Source organism: Balaenoptera physalus (assembly GCF_965194825.1).
Source record: "Balaenoptera physalus genome assembly, chromosome: 16".
NCBI classification, from domain to species: Eukaryota; Metazoa; Chordata; class Mammalia; order Artiodactyla; family Balaenopteridae; genus Balaenoptera; species Balaenoptera physalus.
The window spans coordinates 52,886,570-52,902,880 of record NC_138898.1 but is presented as its reverse complement, the minus strand read 5'-3'; the positions used below and the strand labels follow the sequence as shown (position 1 = coordinate 52,902,880).

At 62.1% G+C, this 16,311-nt stretch overlaps 1 protein-coding gene across 4 annotated transcripts; it reads right to left on the bottom strand.

The window, feature by feature from the left end:
- Positions 1-237: 237 nt before the first annotated feature.
- NHERF2 (NHERF family PDZ scaffold protein 2) lies at positions 238-11,636 on the bottom strand. Of its 4 annotated transcripts, XM_082432025.1 has the most exons (7): positions 11,244-11,636; positions 8,589-8,789; positions 2,693-2,872; positions 2,199-2,352; positions 2,078-2,121; positions 1,648-1,710; positions 1,115-1,414 (listed from the first exon to the last, which is right to left on the bottom strand). In XM_082432025.1, exons 1-7 carry the CDS (start codon positions 11,454-11,456, stop codon positions 1,256-1,258), a joined length of 1,014 nt encoding a protein of 337 aa, XP_082288151.1. In that variant the 5' UTR covers positions 11,457-11,636; the 3' UTR covers positions 1,115-1,255. The 4 variants fall into 4 exon arrangements, with proteins under 4 accessions (XP_082288152.1, XP_082288153.1, XP_082288150.1 ...); XM_082432026.1 differs by lacking the exon at positions 1,648-1,710 and having other exon boundaries at positions 238-1,414; positions 11,244-11,635; XM_082432027.1 differs by lacking the exons at positions 8,589-8,789; positions 11,244-11,636 and adding an exon at positions 5,394-5,590 and having other exon boundaries at positions 238-1,414.
- Positions 11,637-16,311: the final 4,675 nt, after the last annotated feature.

Below are 16,311 nucleotides of genomic sequence, written 5' to 3'. Positions count from 1 at the left end.
GTGCTGGTGAGAGGGCAGGGCTCCAAAGCACAGGGGTCCCAAATGCACTGGAGAGATAAGCAAGAGGGAGCAGGAGCTGAGAGGGGCTAGCGGATGGATTTGGGGAGGGGAGGCTTAGGAATGGGACTGTTTCCAGCAGCTGAGACTTAGGGAGCTGCAGGCTGCCACCTCCCTGCCCAGACCATGATCCCTCCAACCCCCAAAATGAAGGCTCAGGAAGGACAGAGACAGCCAGGGTCCAAGAAAGGCCTGTTTATTCTGAAGGCGTGCATGTGCTATGGCTTATGGGGCAGACAGCGATGTCGGTCGGTCAGGTTCTGGGCAGGGGGAAGGCAGAGTCGGTGGGGTTTCCTCAGGGGGAGGCTCCCAGCAGGGGCCAAGCCCGGAGCCTGAGGTCCTTCCTGGGGGCAGGCTCTCACACAGTCACACCCCGAAGGCCTAGGGGCTGCCATGCAGGGACAAGGGGCCTGTCCAGAGTCTACCCTCCTCTGGGGCACAGGGCCTCCATCCTCAGGCCCCTCAAAGAGCCCAGGCCCTGTACCCCAGACCCCCCACCCCAAGGAGGGCAGGGACAGGGCAGAGGGGCAGCTCTCTCAGCCACATCTGGCATCCCCAGCACCCCCCAAAGCCTGCATGAACACGGCCTGCAAGCCCCCCAACTCTGTCCCTGGACGTCCCTGGCACTCCCACTTGGGATGGCTGCTGCTGAGGGGGTGGAGAGGAAATGGTTTGCAGAGAAAGGTTTGTTTTATTGCAATTATTTAGAGAGCACGTCCTGAGGGGGGTGGGGGCAGGGCTCTGGTATTAAGTGGAAACATGTGTGGAGCTAGAGCTCTTTCTGGAAAAAAAGCAAAAACACAAATTCCTTTAAGTCAGCAGGCCCAGGCAGAGCAGCAAGGGCCGGGCCCTGCGGGTCACCACTGCCTCTCCCCCTCTCCCCCTCTCCCCCTCTCCCTCTCTCCCCCGTCTCCCTCTCTCTTCCTCTCCCCACATCCCCTCATTGTCTCTCTGGGTATCTCACATCTCGGGCTCTCTCTCCCCATCTTGCTGCCACACTCCCCTAGCACCCAGCGGGTTGGGGGCAGGACGGGGTCTCACTGGGGCACAGGTTGGTTCTTGGGTGGTGGTGGGACCACCACGGCTTGGGGGGTAAGGATGCCCCCTCCAGTCCACTGAGGGGAGCTCTGGGCGGGCCCGAGGGGCAAGGCCCAAGGTCCGTGCAGGAGGAGCCCGGCAGGAAACAGGCAGGGAGGGCTCAGAAGTTGCTGAAGATCTCTCGCTTCCGGTTCCAGTCCATCTGCGGCGCCCGCTTGTTGACCCTGGTGGCTCTCACCTTCTCCTTGGCCTCGGCTGCAGTGGGGCTCAGGTGGAGGCCGCTCTCCTGAAAAGGGTCGCGCTTCCAGGTGCTGCCATCCTAGGGGCGGACACGGTGGGCGGGTGGCCAGAGTGAGCCCTGGACCCAGGACCCCCAGACAGGTGGCCTTTCCCAGGGAGTTCACACCAGAGGCCACCTGGCAGCAGGCCCAGGAGGGCTTCCTAGAGGCGGTGGCCTCACAGCTCAGGCTGACAGCTCCACAGATGCCCGCCCCCAAGGTCTCAGGCCCCCCAGTGTGTGAACAGCAGTAGAGGTGGATAGGCACCCGCTACCTCAGTGTCCTTGTCTAAGTCAGGCAGGTCACTTCGGGACGAGCACACGGAGCCACCATTGAGCTGGGAAACCAAGGGTAAGGCGTGGCTTTAGGGGCCCCACCCAGGAGCCTCTGTGCACACACAGGCTTACACGCACACATGCAGACACGCGTGCACACGCCAGAGCTGCATTTATTCCTCCATTTGGCAGTGGCCACTGAGCCTCTACTACACCCTGGAGGTGCCCGAGTGCCCTATGGCGCTGGGGTGTGGCTGACCCAAGACGGATCCAAGGGGCATCAAAGCTGGGATTGACAGGGCCAGGCTCGGTCTCACAACCATGCTACACAAGGACAGAAATCTCGGGAGGGGCTCTGTCAGGTCTGGGGACCCCCAGAGGTGCCCCTGTGGTCTCCCGGGCTCACCCTGTCCACTCCCACCCTCTCACCTGGGCCGAGCTGGTCCCGTTGGTGACTGGTGATGGCAATGGACCTGTGGGGACAGTGTGTCACTGGCCACTCAGCCCCCAATGCTTTACCCCAGCCCTGGGCCCCAGGGCAGCCACCCACCTTCCACATGCTCCTCAGTGGGTGTGACCCGCAGCCGCTTGAAGTGCTCATCTGTTTCGGGGTCCACCACAAGCAGCCGGGCCTCGTCCTCCCGTGCCTTGATGCTGGCAACCACCTCCGCGTGGCGCAGCCCCTCCACATTCTGCCCGTTCACCTGCCGCCGCCAGCACGGGGTCAGTGCTGCCTGAGGGCAGGTCGCCACCAGCCCCCCAAGCCACTCAGCCAGGTGTGGCATCAAATATTCATCAACGCTGTCACCAGCCACGGCAGCAAGAGGAGCACCAGCTCAGGTTCCCAGCATCTCCCTCCTCCCAGTGAGGACCCGGGGCCCAGACACACACACACACACACACACACACACACACACACACACACACACGGAAGGGCACGGGCGTAGACAAACATACGGGCAGGCACAGATACACACAGGGGACGTGGGCCCAGTCACAAACAGAAAGGACACAGGCGCAGACATATGCACACAGGGCAGGTACCTCTATGAGTCGGTCCTGGGCACGGAGGCCAGAGTGGGCAGCAGGTGAGCCCGGGTCCACCGAGCGGATATACTGTCCGGGCCGGGACTTGTCACTGTGCAGGTTAAACCCGTAGCCCTGGGGGCCTTTTTGCAGGTGGCAGAGCCTCGGGCGCAGCTCCCTCAGGGGCCCGTTGACATCCTGCAGGCACAGGGATGCAGGGTGAGGCTCCAGCTCTGACCTCCCACCCTAGAGGCACTGACCCCACCCCTGAGGCCTCCGGTCCCATCCCCAGTGTGCAAAGGCAGGAGTGGAGATGGTGGGAGGGAGCCTCAGCCCCACACTCGGCATCATGCCCCCACCTGACAGCATCCCCAGGTCTCAGAGACCAACACGGGGTGGTGGGGGTGGGGGGGTGACGCTTAGGCTGCCTGTGATGATTCAGCTTCCGGATCCTGAACAAAGCCTTAGTCTCCAAACCCGCAAAGGACCTGTGATGGGGTCAGGGGCCTTACAGGGGTGTTGGGAGACTCAACGGGCTCAAGGCTAGGGCTGAGCACAGACCGGGGCCTAGGAGAGACAAGTGCGATGAGCTGCCACTCGTCACAGTGTCCAGGAAGGCTGTGGGCCCCGCCTGTCCTCTACCCACCCCCCATCCGAGTGTGGGGCTGGCAGGGTAGGGCCGTAGGACCGGGCTGTTTTGTTTATGCTCCCAAAGGTCTCCCTAGGGCTGATGGCAGTGCGGCTGTGTTTGCTTTCACATTCCAGAGCAAGCTGGAGCCGCCCCCACCCCCACAGGGCCCAGAGACTTGGGACGCACGGGCTGGAGCCTGGGCAGGAGCGCCAGTGAGGGAGCAGTGAGGGGCCGAGGATGGGGCCTGCCTCCCACCTTCCCTGCCCTCCACGGAAGGCTCACGGTGCCCTGAGGGTCCCCCCACCAACACCCCAGGGCTCTGCCTCCGTTTACCTCTGGCATCCTGCAGTAGGTTCTGGGCTGGGGGTGCGGGAGGGCCGTGCAGGCAGAGGCCAGACCCCAGGACCCCCACCCAGCCGGGGCCTGAGGTAGTGACCACAGCGCTGAGTGGCCAGCGGCCACCGGTGCTCAGTTGAACATGGCGGTGGCCGGAGGGAACGGGCGGCCAGCAGCTCAGGTTTCCTGGGCGCTTGGGGCTCAAGTGCGCGTGCAGGTGAGACTATGCAGGGTGGGGGTGCTCACCAGGGCCTTTTCCTGTCCCTCTACCTCCCTGTGTGTGGCCAGTGACCCTGGGCCAGGCTGGGGGCTGTACTGAGGGAGGGCCAGCCTCCAGGCCTTCGAGCTCACCCCCAAACCCCAAATCTGACTGTGGCCGCCCAGCTGTGGGACCAAGCGTGTCTCTCCTCACAGGGTGGTGCCTTACCTCAGTCTCTAGGCGCTCCCACCCCTGGGGAACACCTTCTTCCGGTCCAGCCTGTGCCCCTTCTCCATGACCCCTTCCCCGACCCCCAAAGCCTGCCCCCTTGGAACCCCCCCCTGCAGGCCACCATCTGCCCCATAACCCCAGGAATTCCAGGGACTGGGCTGCTGCTCCTCAGTCCCCCAGGGGCTCGGCCAGGCATCCTGGGCTGAACTTGGGGCTGTGAGACTCCCGGGTTCTCCAGGAGCTCACTTATAGACTCAGCCCCTCTCCAGACACACCTGGAAGTACAGGTGTGCAGCTCTGAGGCGCCTCTCAGGTTCAAGCTGTCAGAGCACAGGTCCCAAGGCTGGCCGGGGCCGTGCGTGGCAGTGGAAGTGTGACATGAGCACACCTGGTGGTGGAAGTGGGCCCAGGTGGCAGCGGGGCATCACATGGTCACAGAGACCAGACATCCAAACGTACGCTCGCAAACAGGCTTCATGGACCCGTGCGGTGACCCATCGTGTGAAAGGATGGCCCTCGGCACCGGGCCCTCGGCACCAGGCCCTGTGGCCTCTTCCCACGCCCTCCACAATGGTTCCAGGGAGTGGTCTCTCAAGGCCCCCAAACGGGAGGACTGGGGGGGGCGGGCAGCTGGGGCCATGAAGCCAGGCTGAATGCAGTCACTTCTGGTTTGAGACCATACTGGCCATCTCCCTGCCTCAACCCAGCACGGCCACCTCTCACTGCACAGCCGAGAGGTTTCTCCTAACATCTGGCCTAAGTCCCTCTCCTTACAATCAGGGTCCAAGGAGCGCCAAACTTGGCACTAGACCCCTCAGGTTGAGGGGCTGCAATGGGGGGCGGTGGGGAGACAAGGCTGGCAGCGTGGCGACCCAGCGGGAAGGCCCACGGGGAGGCCCAGCACCATAGTAGGTCAGGAGGGGGTGCAGGCTGGGCCCAGCGCATTGCTCACATTCCTCGCTCCTGCCCTGGCTCAGAGCACTTCCTGTTGCCTCCCAGCTAGGCCCTCAGGCTTCCACAGGCTTCCAAGCCCCGATTCCCTACCAGGCAGCCGCAGAGCTGGACAAGCCCTAGTCCCCGGGCCATGCCTGTAACCAGACAAAGAGGCTGGCACGGGGGTACCCCTGGAGCCAGGCTGTACCACCCCCCAGATGGTGACTCACCAGCCCTAGCAGAAAAAGGCCCCCATTGTTGCTCAGAGTCCAGCCTGCTCACACCAGGGTCACCAGGGTCCCCAGCGTCCCCTCTCCCAATCCTGGGGGACAGAGACTAAGCTGGCTGCCGGTGTCCTCACTGCCCACCCTGCCCCTACCCCACCTGACCTGCACGAGCCTCCGGGATGGGCTCCGTGGAGGGGCTCCTGGGGCTGGGGAGGGTGGTGTGGCACTCCCAGAGCGGGCCATAGGAGGCGGGACAGAAGCGGCAAGCGGCGAGCGTCCAGCTGGAGTGGCCTGAGCTCTCCAGCCAGCCCAGGCTGCCACCCCATTTATCCACCTCCCACTGTGGCCCAGGCTCCCCAGGGACGGGTGGAGACATAGGGCTGAGTCACTTTGAGGAGCAGGGTGGTGGCTGAGCCCCCCTCCCCTTCTCAGGCTCCAGCCCGGTGTCCCCCACCGGCCAGGTTTCCGTCCCAAGAAAGGAAGGAAGGAAACTGCTGGGAGGCCCTGCCCTGCTCCCAGGACCCAGGGCTGGGGAGACAAGGAGGCAAAGGAGGGGACCCTGACCTCAGAGCATAAGACAGTCCTGCTTCTGCTCACGGGGGGATGGGGAGCAGGAACCAGGGAGCCCCAAAAGCCCTCTTGTAGACACCGCGTCCTATACCAGGCGGTCACCCTCTGCAGAACTCTGTCACCTCACTCACTCTCAGCCCCCAAAGGCCTCCAGAACTGGAGGTGGAGGCATGGGCTGGCTGTGAGGGGGAGGAGGGCCCGGAGTCTATCATACCCCTGCAGCCCTGGCACCGCTGGCTGCCCCGTCGCTGTTCGGGGCGGTCGCCCATCATCACTGTCACGATCAGCTGCACTGCAGCTGCGGCCACCCCAGCCCAGTCTGAACGGGGCTGAGTCACCACTGACAGCCCTGACAGCCCCCGGAAGGGAGGGGCCAGCCACATCCGTGTCCTCCCCTGCCCACCCCCTCCTCCCTGCCCAGGACAGGAGGACACTGAGGCTGAGAGAGCCAGAAGGGCCCTTGGGGCCTGGACTCCCACCTCAGCCCTTCCCCCCACAGGGCATGGAGGGTGGGCCCCTTCATCCCCCACTGTGAAGCAAACAACACACATCTCTCCCCAGTTCTCCTGACCCACTGCTGTTGAGGCCCTATCAGGGCATAGCCCTGTATATAAACATCGTCCACCCAGGCTCCCTCACAGCCTGTGGTGGGCGGAAGCTAAGCCTGGTTTGTGGAGGTCAGCGGAGGTCCAGCTCTTCCTTCCCATGCTCTGAGCTCAGCCGATTAAATACCGGGTCTCTGGCTGGGAGGGAAAAGAGAGACCGTGCCCTCAGGGACTCCCCTGACCTTATGGGGTCCCTGTCCCCCTGCCAGCCCCAACCACAGAGGGAGCTGCCAGACAGGCCCCACTCTTTTCCTCTAAAATTACACCAGCGGCAGGCTTCTCTGGTGGCACAGTGGTTAAGAATCCGCCTGCCAATGCAGGGGACACAGGTTCGAGCCCTGGTCTGGGAAGATCCCACGTGCCGAGGAGCAACTAAGCCCGTGTGCCACAACTACTGAGCCTGCGCTCTAAAGCCGGAGAGCTGCAACTACTGAGCCTGTGCGCCACAACTACTGAGCCTGCACTCTAGAGCCCGCGAGCCACATTACTGAAGCCCGCGCACCTAGAGAGCCCGTGCTCCACAACAAGAGAAGCCACCGCAATGAGAAGCCCACACACTGAAACAAAGAGCAGCCCCCACTCGCCGCAACTAGAGAAAGCCTGCATGCAGCAATGAAGACCCAACACAGCCAAAAATAAAATAAATTGAATAAAAATAAATTTTAAAAAAATACACCAGCGGAAGACCCCTCCTAGGGCTTCCTGCAGCCCCCAGAGCCTGAAATAGTGGAGGGGGAAGGTCCCACCCAAGGACAAGGTGCCTCCCCACCCTCCAGATAAGGCCTGAGGGCAGAGTTTTCCACAGGAAGGTGAACTCAGCCATTTGTGTCTAAATCAATGGACAAACGCCTAGGGGGAGGGGCACTTCCTCCTGGGGGTGAGATGCCCTGGGAAGGAGGTAGGCTCCAACTCTCAGTTTGGGGGGGTGGGGTGGTCAGCCAGCGCACCATCCCAGGGCTCCCCTGAAATCACAAATCTGACCCTAACACCCCCTACTCTGGCCTTCAGTGGCCCTGGGGCAAAGTCCAGACTCCAGGACTTGGCACTGTGGCCCTAACCACCACCCCCCAGCCTGCCCTAGAGCCACAAAGAACAAAAAAGGGAGGCAGGGGTTCATGCTCATGCCTGTGCCCAGGCTGCCTCCCCACCAGGAATGCCATCCCCTCCAGGAGAAACACGAGGCCCCACAGGATCCAGGTCACAGGCATGGCCAGCTCGCCTGGGAGACATCCGGGAAAGGGACAGGGCAGGTGTCAGGGTCCCCTGCACACCCAGAAACGTCAGAGCTCACACCTCCACCAGCCCCAGGCCAGTGGTTCTCAAAGTGGGCTCTGGGGAGCCCCTCGGCTTGAATCTTCCTTTAAGGGATTTTTCTCTTTTAAAAAAAAAAAAAAAAAAAAAGAAGAAGGTAGTAGGGGCACAAAAGACAGAAGGTAGTAAGGGCACGGGGCTTCCAGGAGGGCAGGACAAGCAGGCTCTTCCTCCTGGCATCCAGGTGCTGCCCCAGTAGGGCCACTGCCCAGCCCCTGATACCTAGAAAGAGACAGAACTAGACTCCCCACCACCACCACCTCCCCCTTCTCCAGCTCTTCCCCAGTTAGCTCTTCCTGTCTGGAGGGGGGAGCAGGGAGAAGGGGGAGGTGCCCCAACCCCTGCAGACCCCGGAGCTGAGGACCCAGCTTAGAGAGTCTCCTCAGCTGCCACCACGGAGGAGGATCAGCCCCTCTGAGGCCTTCAGAGCACAAGCAGGCTCCTCAGACAGACGGAAAGACAGACACCCAACACAGGCACAGAGCTGAGCACGCTCAGTCCCAGGACATCCCAGCAGCCCCTCCCCAGGTTCCTCAGCCCCTAGGCCAGGGAGGGGGCGGCTTGTCAGAGTGACCCTTCCTAGGACAAGTGGCTCTGAGGAGCATCCTGGGGAAGAGGGCCAGAGACGGGGGCTGTGGACCAGGGCCAGGTTGCCCTGACACTACCTGGTTTACAGCACAGGCTGAGGGCAGAAAGAGTGGCTCCAAGTAGCCAAGAGGGTTTTCACCAGGGGCAGAGAAGGGGCCCAGAGGGGCAGCAGAGACAGAGAGATACTTCTGGAGGTGACCAGAGGCAGAGACTGCTGTCAGGAGGACAAGAAGGTGGTTCTGGGAGAGCCCAGGGTGGTCCCTGTGGGCAGAGCCCGCCATACCTTCTGGGCGACCTCAGAGCTGAGGCTGCCCCCTCGTGCCCAGTCCGGCTTTGGCTCCCAGGGGTCGTGGGCAGGCGGCAGCCCTCGCTGGGCCATCTCCTCAGTGCAGGTCAGTTGCCGCCGGCGGAGCTCTTCGTCCGTCTCCTTGTCCACCACCAGCAGCCGAGTCTGCCCCTCCACGGCCTTGATCCTCTGCACCACCTGGGACAGGTGGGTGGCGGGAGGTCACGGCCAGCACTCCAGGCAGCACATGGGCAGCGGCACCACCCAGGGCTGGCCCAGGGCTGTGGGCAGGCTGCGAGCCTACCAGGGGCAGGGGTGGGCGGCTGGATCGAGAGGCCCGCCGGCTCCGCCCCCCACCCCCACTCCAGCAGCTCCCTCCCTCTTCTCCTGGGGCTCCGGACACGAGGGCCCAGGCTGCAAGGGCTGCGGGGGCCTCGCAGGGCCTCGCCTCGGCCCAGGAAGTGACAAAGACGGTGCTCAGCTGAGCTTCGGGTTTTCAGTATGCGTGTGTGCATGTGTGCGGCCCGCACCCTGCAGCCTTCTGTTTCAGGGTGTCTCTAGGTCTGGGTTTGAAGGAGAGAACTGTCTCCCTGGGTTCCAGTCTCAGTGTGTTTGTGCCTTTTTCTGTCTTTTCCAGTGGTGGAACACGGTAGTCTAAAACCCTGCCTCTAGGCCTTCCATTCTCTTCCAGATCATGACAATGGACCTATTCCTACTGGACCTGCGGAGAGAACACCTGGGTTCCTGTGGCAAGGCACCTCCTCAGGTACCTACCCACAACCCGGAAAGCAGGATTCAGACACAGCAGGGAGAGGTGGGGAGGGGCAGGTCCACCTGTGGGATAGGTGTGGTTACGCAGGTGTCTGTGAAGTGTCTAGAGCATGTGCATGGTGACGGAGCATACATGCTAGTGTGTGCCCGCAGGAGGGGCAGTGCCCACTGGGCATTGGGGAAGGAAGGGCAACACCCCACCCCTACCCCAAGGCCTGGGAAAGGACAGACAGGGCCCCCACCAGCTGCTCAGTAGATGTTGTCAAAAGATAGAAGGGTCTGAACCAGGCCCATCTTTGCCAGCCCTCCTCTGTACCTGTCTTTCCCGGTGAGCCACAGAGTCACAGGAGGACCCCAGGACCCTCATGCTTCCTGACTGTGGGACCCAGACGAGTCACCCAGTATCCCCAAGCATCAGTTTCCTCATCTGTAAAATGGGAGCCGTAACTGTACCTTCTCCCTCCCAAGACAGTGGGAAGGTCTCAAGTGGTCCTGTGTGAAGTTCTTAGAGACCAGCACCCCGGGAGGCCTGGGATAAGCATTGCTTTTGGGGCAAGGGTGGCAGCAACTGTTAAACAGAGGCCAGGTGCCAGCTCTACCAGGCCCTCCCTTTGGCCTGTCAATCCAAGCTCTCTGGCCTTGACCCCCAGCCTCCAGCAAACAGCCTATCCAGCTGACACTCTGGGTAAAAGACAGAAGGACGGCAGACAGATGGGCAGACAAAATCTCCAAGGGTAGAAGTGAGAGTTCAGCTCCCAGCCCAGCCAATTTACTGATCTCTAGGCCCAGGCCTGGCCACGCAGACAGGTGCTGGGGGGACACAGAGGAGCCTACTCAGAAGGGGTGGAGGAAGACTGGACCCAAGCCAGGTGAGTCCCTGGTCAGTGGGAGATGGACACCCCCCAGGGGTCAGAACCTGCAGAGAACCTCCCTCTGGCCTTTATCTTCAGCTGCAAGGGGCAGGGGGCTGCGACCAGTGACCCCTGCCAGGCCATCCAGCAGCTTCTTTGGAGAAGAATGTGCTGCCACAGTGGTGACTCCCACCAGGACCCAGACACCATCAGCCAGGACACACACTAGTACAATGGGTGCAGACACACTGACGACTACACATAGCCAGGTGGGCAGACACACAGGCCGGGACACATATATACACAGCCACACACAGGAGGGTACACACACACACACACACACACACACATCCCCCAGTTCACACACGTCCAGGCATGCAGATCTGTACACACACACACATATCTAGGGGTGCAGACCTGTATACTCATGTGCATACAGTCCAGCACACACACTCACTCAACTGATGCAGGCACACACAGGTGTGCCCTCCCTGTGACATCCCCCGCAGGTACACACACGAGGGACCCCAAGAGGGACCTGCACATTCACAGACATACCCAGTTGTGTACACACGCACATGTGTACACGCTGATAGAAAAGCACCCGGATCCCCAGGCACAGGGAGACCCCCGAGGGGCCAACTCCTCCACACATTGCCCTGAGGCCGTAACAAGACTGAAGAGCGAGGGCTGAGACACGGAGGAGCCGCAATGCGGCCCCTCCCTGCCAGGATTCCACCCCCCACCGCCTCGCTCCGTGCAGGACCCACCCGGGCTGGAGGAGGCTAGGAAGGAGGCCGGCTGCCTCTGCCTCAGCGGCCACGTCCCCCACCTCTCCACGGGAGCCCACCGCAGGCCCTTGTGCGATCCCCTCCTGGCCCGGAGAAGGGAGCTGAGGCCTGGGCGCAGGCAGCCCCGAGCTCGGTGGTTATTGGCGCCCTCCGCGCGCGCGGGGCAGGGACGCGCTCCAGGGATGGGGGCGGTGGGGGGTGGCGGAGCGGTGGGCCGGGGATGGAGCGCAGGCACCCACCTGGTGGTGCGTCTCACCCTCCACGTTGACGCCGTTGACCTCGATCAGCCGGTCTCCGGCGCGCAGTGCGGCCGCCTCCGCCGGGGAACCGGGCTCCACGCGCCGAATGAACTGCCCGCGGCGGCCCTTCTCGCCGTGCAGGTGGAAGCCGTAGCCGTGCTCGCCGCGCACCAGGCGGCACAGACGCGGCCGCAGAGGCTCCGGTGCGGCCATGGTGCCGGCTGCCCACCGGCCGGCCAAGGGCTGGCCACGGCGCTCACGCCCGCCGCCAGCAGGCAGGGGCGCGGGGGCCGGCTCGGGGTGGGGCGCGGAGGCGGCGGCGGCGCTGGGGACCCGGTGGTGGCCTCGGCGGCTCCCGCTCGGCTCCCGTCGCCTCCGGCTCCGGCTCGGGCTCTGGCTGCGGCACCGCCCCCGCGCCCGCCCCTTCCCCGCCCCCTCCGCCCTGCCGCCCCCGCCCCGGGTCCAAGCCACCCTGGTCATTTCCCATGCCTCCGCGCTCCGCCAGCCCAGGGAGGCCCCGGGGGAGGCGTCAGGGGACCCCCGAATCACCAGGACCCCTCTGTCTCGCCCCCATTCTGGGCAGCCTTCTTGGCGCCAGCGCCTTTGCCTCCTATGACAGTAACATTTATTGAGCACCTACTGTATGAGTAGCAGGGGCATCAAGGCAGGCCCCTGAGGCGGGAAGAGGGTAGAGGAAGGATCCTTAGACTGAGGGATCCCTATACAGGGGCCCGAGGGTAAGAACAAGGGCCACGGCTCTGCCCACCCTCCTCGGGAACCCCCCTCCCCCTCCCCCCTCTCCCCTCCCATGCCCCGTTCCTGTATCAGATGGTCCAGGATGGTCCAGGAGGCAAAAGAGGGGTCTGAAACTGACAAGGCAGCAGCCCCTTCCTATATCCTGTAGGCCAGTGACTGAGTGACTTCCTGGCCCTGCCCAGGAGTGATTGTGCCTATCTGTGCTACGTTTGACCATTAAGCATTCCCCACCACCATCCCCTCCCTTTGCCAGGGCCCCTCACTCCTGTCCCTGCCCATCCCAGGCCTGGTGGGTGACTGCAAAGGGTGAGGGGATGACATGCACTTGTCTGGCTGGAAGGAAGGGGTCTTTGCTACCCTCCTCCTGACCTAGGATGAAATGTGCTGACGGCTTGGGCCTCTGAGCACTAGCCAGTCAGCAGTCACGGGAGCTGCTCCCTTGAGCAGGCCCCTCCTGCACCCCAGCTCTTCCTCCCTTCCCCTCCCTCCACCTCCACCAGCATGAATGCCCCCTTCTCCCAACTGATGGACAGTCATTTATTCTTTGTGTACCTCTCTGAGTACATTTTACCTGGAACAAACCTAGGGGTCTCAGGCCATTTTACAGATCAGGAAACAGGTCTGGAGAGGGAAGAGACCAATGCAAGGTTCCCCAGTTCCCCTTGGGCCCAGGGTGGTGAGATCCCAAGTCCACCCTCTTCAGCTTTCTCAGTCACACATACAGGAAGACAGCTGAGCTGCAGGCTCACCCTCAACCTGCCCCTCCCCAGCCCTGCTCAGCACCCTGCACATACCTGGCCCCCAGGGGTCAGGCACAGCCAGCCCAGACAGTTCCCCATGAGGGGAAAAGCAGGCTCTGCTCAGGCCCAGTCCTTGCTGCTCCTTCTTCCCTCACCAGTGCCCCCAGCCTGGGCTCCTAGCCCCGGCCCAAGGACAGGGCCTGCCTCTAGGCAGCCTCCTGGGCCACAGCCCCTTGGGTGTCCACACCCCAGCTGCTGCCCCTAAAAGCCACTTAGGCTGAAGCAGCAAGGCTGCTCCCCCATCCCCACCTCTGAGTTACTGGATGATGCTGCCATAGGCTCCTACCTGGCTAGCCACCTCCATCTGTCTGTCTGTCTGTCTCTCCAAAGGCTGCCTGTCTGGCCTGTGACTGGCCTCCCTGAACCCAATCTGGTACTGCTGTCCCCGGAGGCAGTGAGGGTGGGTATGGACAGTGGGGTCCACCATGTGCCACCCCAGGTGGGGTTTAGGGGTCACCCTATACCAACCAGGACCACCCAGGACCTGCTAGGCTATAGCTTTGAGGCCACACCAGAGACGAGGAAGGTGGCTGGAGGGGAGACCCCCAGACCAAGGGGAAGGAAAGGTAGGGACCCCTGATCCCTTGGGTCAGGAGGCTTGGAGAAATCTTCCCCTTCTGTAGAGCAGACACTCTCCAGATCAGCCTTCTGCAGCCCAGGACTCAGCCTGTGAGTGAAGATGGATGGGAAGAGAACACCACTGGAGGGTGGGGTAACCAAGGGATGTGGTCACAGCCAGGGGCCAGGAACACTGCACCCCAGAATAACAAAGGAGGCCCCAAAGCAAAAGAGAAGCCAAGGAAGTACCAAGAAAGGTTAGCAGAGTAACAAAGCCAACATCAGAGTAACAAAGGGGACAGGTAGCAAAGGAAGTGGGTAAAAGCAACAGAATAAAGGCAGCAGGGAACCACTCCGAAGGGAGAGCAGGAGTGAGTGAGAGGGAACAGGGTGAGTACGGAGTGCCTGGGGTGACAGAGGTGAAGAAAGGTGACCCAGCAGCTCTCTGGCCAAACTCTCCCAGGCCTCTTCCTTCAGCCCCACTGTGCGGAGGTGTGAGAGGAGAGAGGCCAGGCAGCAAAGGGAAGGGAGAAGCCTGGGCAGTGGCCCGGAAGTGTGCACTGAAAGGTGTTTGGGCTGGAAGCTGTTTGGGTCCCTGGGGATGGGCTGGAGGAGGTGAGCACGAGGCCAGCAGAAGGCGGGAAGGCGGGCAGGTTGCTGGGTGACCCCCACCCCCTCACGCTCCTGTGCTCACTCCACTCCTGCCATCCTGGTCCACTGGGATGCGACAAAGGGAGAGGAAGTATGTCAGATCTTCCAGTCCTTCTCTCCCCTAGGTCCACCTGGTGTAGGATTGTCCTGTGCTCCTGTTTCAGGGGAGGGGGTTTCCTCTGACCTTTGAACCTATCTCCCTGCAGAGATGGGGCAGAGCCTGGGCCTGGGCAGAGACTCTTTTGGTGTGACCGTGGGTAGAGGCCTTGTCACTGCCAGAAGGAGGGCCGGAGACGCCTCCCTAATGGGCATTAAGGGCCTCGCGTGATGACCAGGCGTCGCTTACGACCCTTTCCTTCAGACGTCGCCAGGCCTCTCTTCAGAGCCCCACATTGGAGCAGGCGTGACCAGCACAACGGGAAGAGAGATGAGAAGAGACCCAGACATGAGAGGGAGAGAGAATTGGAGAGGCTTCGAGGATCAAAGAGTGCGGAAGCGCATAAGGCCCGCGGTCGAGGACTCCCAGGTGGACTGCCCCGCCCACCCTAGGATGGCCCCGCCCACCTCCTCCCATCGCCAGAGGAGCGGAGTGCGACTGTAGCCCGGGAGAGCAGCCGCGCAGCGCCTCCTGCCGGCGATGAGTGGGATTACATCGTCCAGGGAGCTGCCCAAGGTTCCACCTCTCTGGCTCTGACTGGTCCAGCCCTGCCGAGTGGGGGATTGGGGTGACACCTGCGCCCTAGGGCTGCTTGCACCGCAGGAGCATAGGGGCGCCATGGGGGTGGTAGCAGAGAAGCTGGGCCTCTGCTGAGCTCCTAATAGGCTCTGCTTTCTCGTCTTGAATCTGGCACCAACCTCTCTGGACTGGGGTATCTTCAGACAACATGAAATCTAGCCCCTCACCGAGTGTTCCAGCACTTGTGACCAAACATTTAAAGGCCACTTGGTGCCAGGCCCTAGCGAGCACTGAGGAAGCATTACTGAGACCCAGGGAAACAGATTTGTGTACCTTGGCAAGGGGAAGCCCAGGGCTGGGGCAGCCTCCACGAGGGGCATTTAACCTGGCCTGGGACCCTGGAGTCCTCAGGCAGGGTGAACCACAGGGCTGTTCTGGAATCTGCCTAGAGTTCCTGCAGGCTGTGTGGGGAAGGGGAGGGAGGAATGAGACTGTGGAACAGGGCCCAGCCTCAGAGCATGGATTTCATTGCATGGGTGGTGGGAGCCCTTGCGGTGTTGTGCACTGGGGGTGACAAGGTCAGGACACCCATGTTTTGAAAGGCCAAGTTCAGTGAGGAGCAGGGGCAAGAGCACTGGGGAGTTGGGGGAGAGTAGGTTGACCTGAGTGGTCTGTGACTTCCCCCAGAGCAGATCCTAGAGGAAAAAAATACTGAGTGGAATCAGAATAAATAAATTCTGGAGTCCGTAAGAATTGGAAGGGTGGAGTAAAACAGAGTACCCATATTAGCAGACCATGTGGAAGAAAGGTGCACCCAGGAGATGAGAGGAAATGGCCAGTGGGAAGAGGCCTCCAGAGGGTACTTCCAGAGGACAAGGGGGGTAGTGTGGGAGCTGGCTCCGTGTGGGCACCCCAAAGCCAAGAGCTAGACAGACATGAGGCCACCCCTCCCCTGTCCTTGCTGGGTGCCCCAAGGGCAGCCTTGCCACATGGCCAAGGGAGGACTACAAGGGCAGACAGCATCAGGGCACAGTGACCAGGCACTTCGAGGTCCAGGACAGTTGTGGGAGTCTGAGACCACACTGAAGAGGGTTGTAGGGGGAGCAGAAGGGTGGAGTGAGGGGGGCACTGGAAGGGGACCCAGGTGGAGGGAGGTCCTTGCTATTCAAGATGGCAGAGCACATTTATATGGGGGGACTGGAGACAATAACTGGAAATGCAGAAGGGGATAAGAGGTGGAGGGGTCCCTGAGGAGGCAAGGGGGTCTCAGGTGGAGGGACCCTTCCTCCCTAAGGAGAGATCATGGCCATGGCGATGAAGAAGGGGGCCAGGGGTTTCCCACTTTGTCTCTGGAAGCCCTTGGCTGAGGGGAGGGAGGGGTTCCAAGGAGATCCGGGTTTGAAATGAATGCTGGGAGATGGGGGAAAGGCTGGATGGGCTGCCAGGTCTTAAGGTCCCACCCCCTTGGGGAGGACATTCTCCCCATGCTGGCCAGCGGGCATAGTGAGGGGACCTCCTGTGGGCCTCCTAGGAGGCTGGAGTGGGGGCTCCAGCTCAGCGCGGAGGGTGTGAGCTACTGCTCTCCTCCTCCTGCACACCTTGGTACGTGGCAGCAGGACCCAGGGTC

Coding starts and splice junctions, on each gene's coding strand:
- NHERF2 (XM_082432024.1), bottom strand. CDS start 11,456: ATGGCCGCACCGGAGCCTCTGCGGCCGCGTCTGTGCCGCCTGGTGCGC. Junction 2,873..8,588: donor GCTCTGAGGTCGCCCAGAAG/GTATGGCGGGCT, acceptor CTGTGCCTGCAG/GATGTCAACGGGCCCCTGAG. Junction 1,415..2,198: donor CACTGAGGAGCATGTGGAAG/GTGGGTGGCTGC, acceptor GTCCGCCCCTAG/GATGGCAGCACCTGGAAGCG.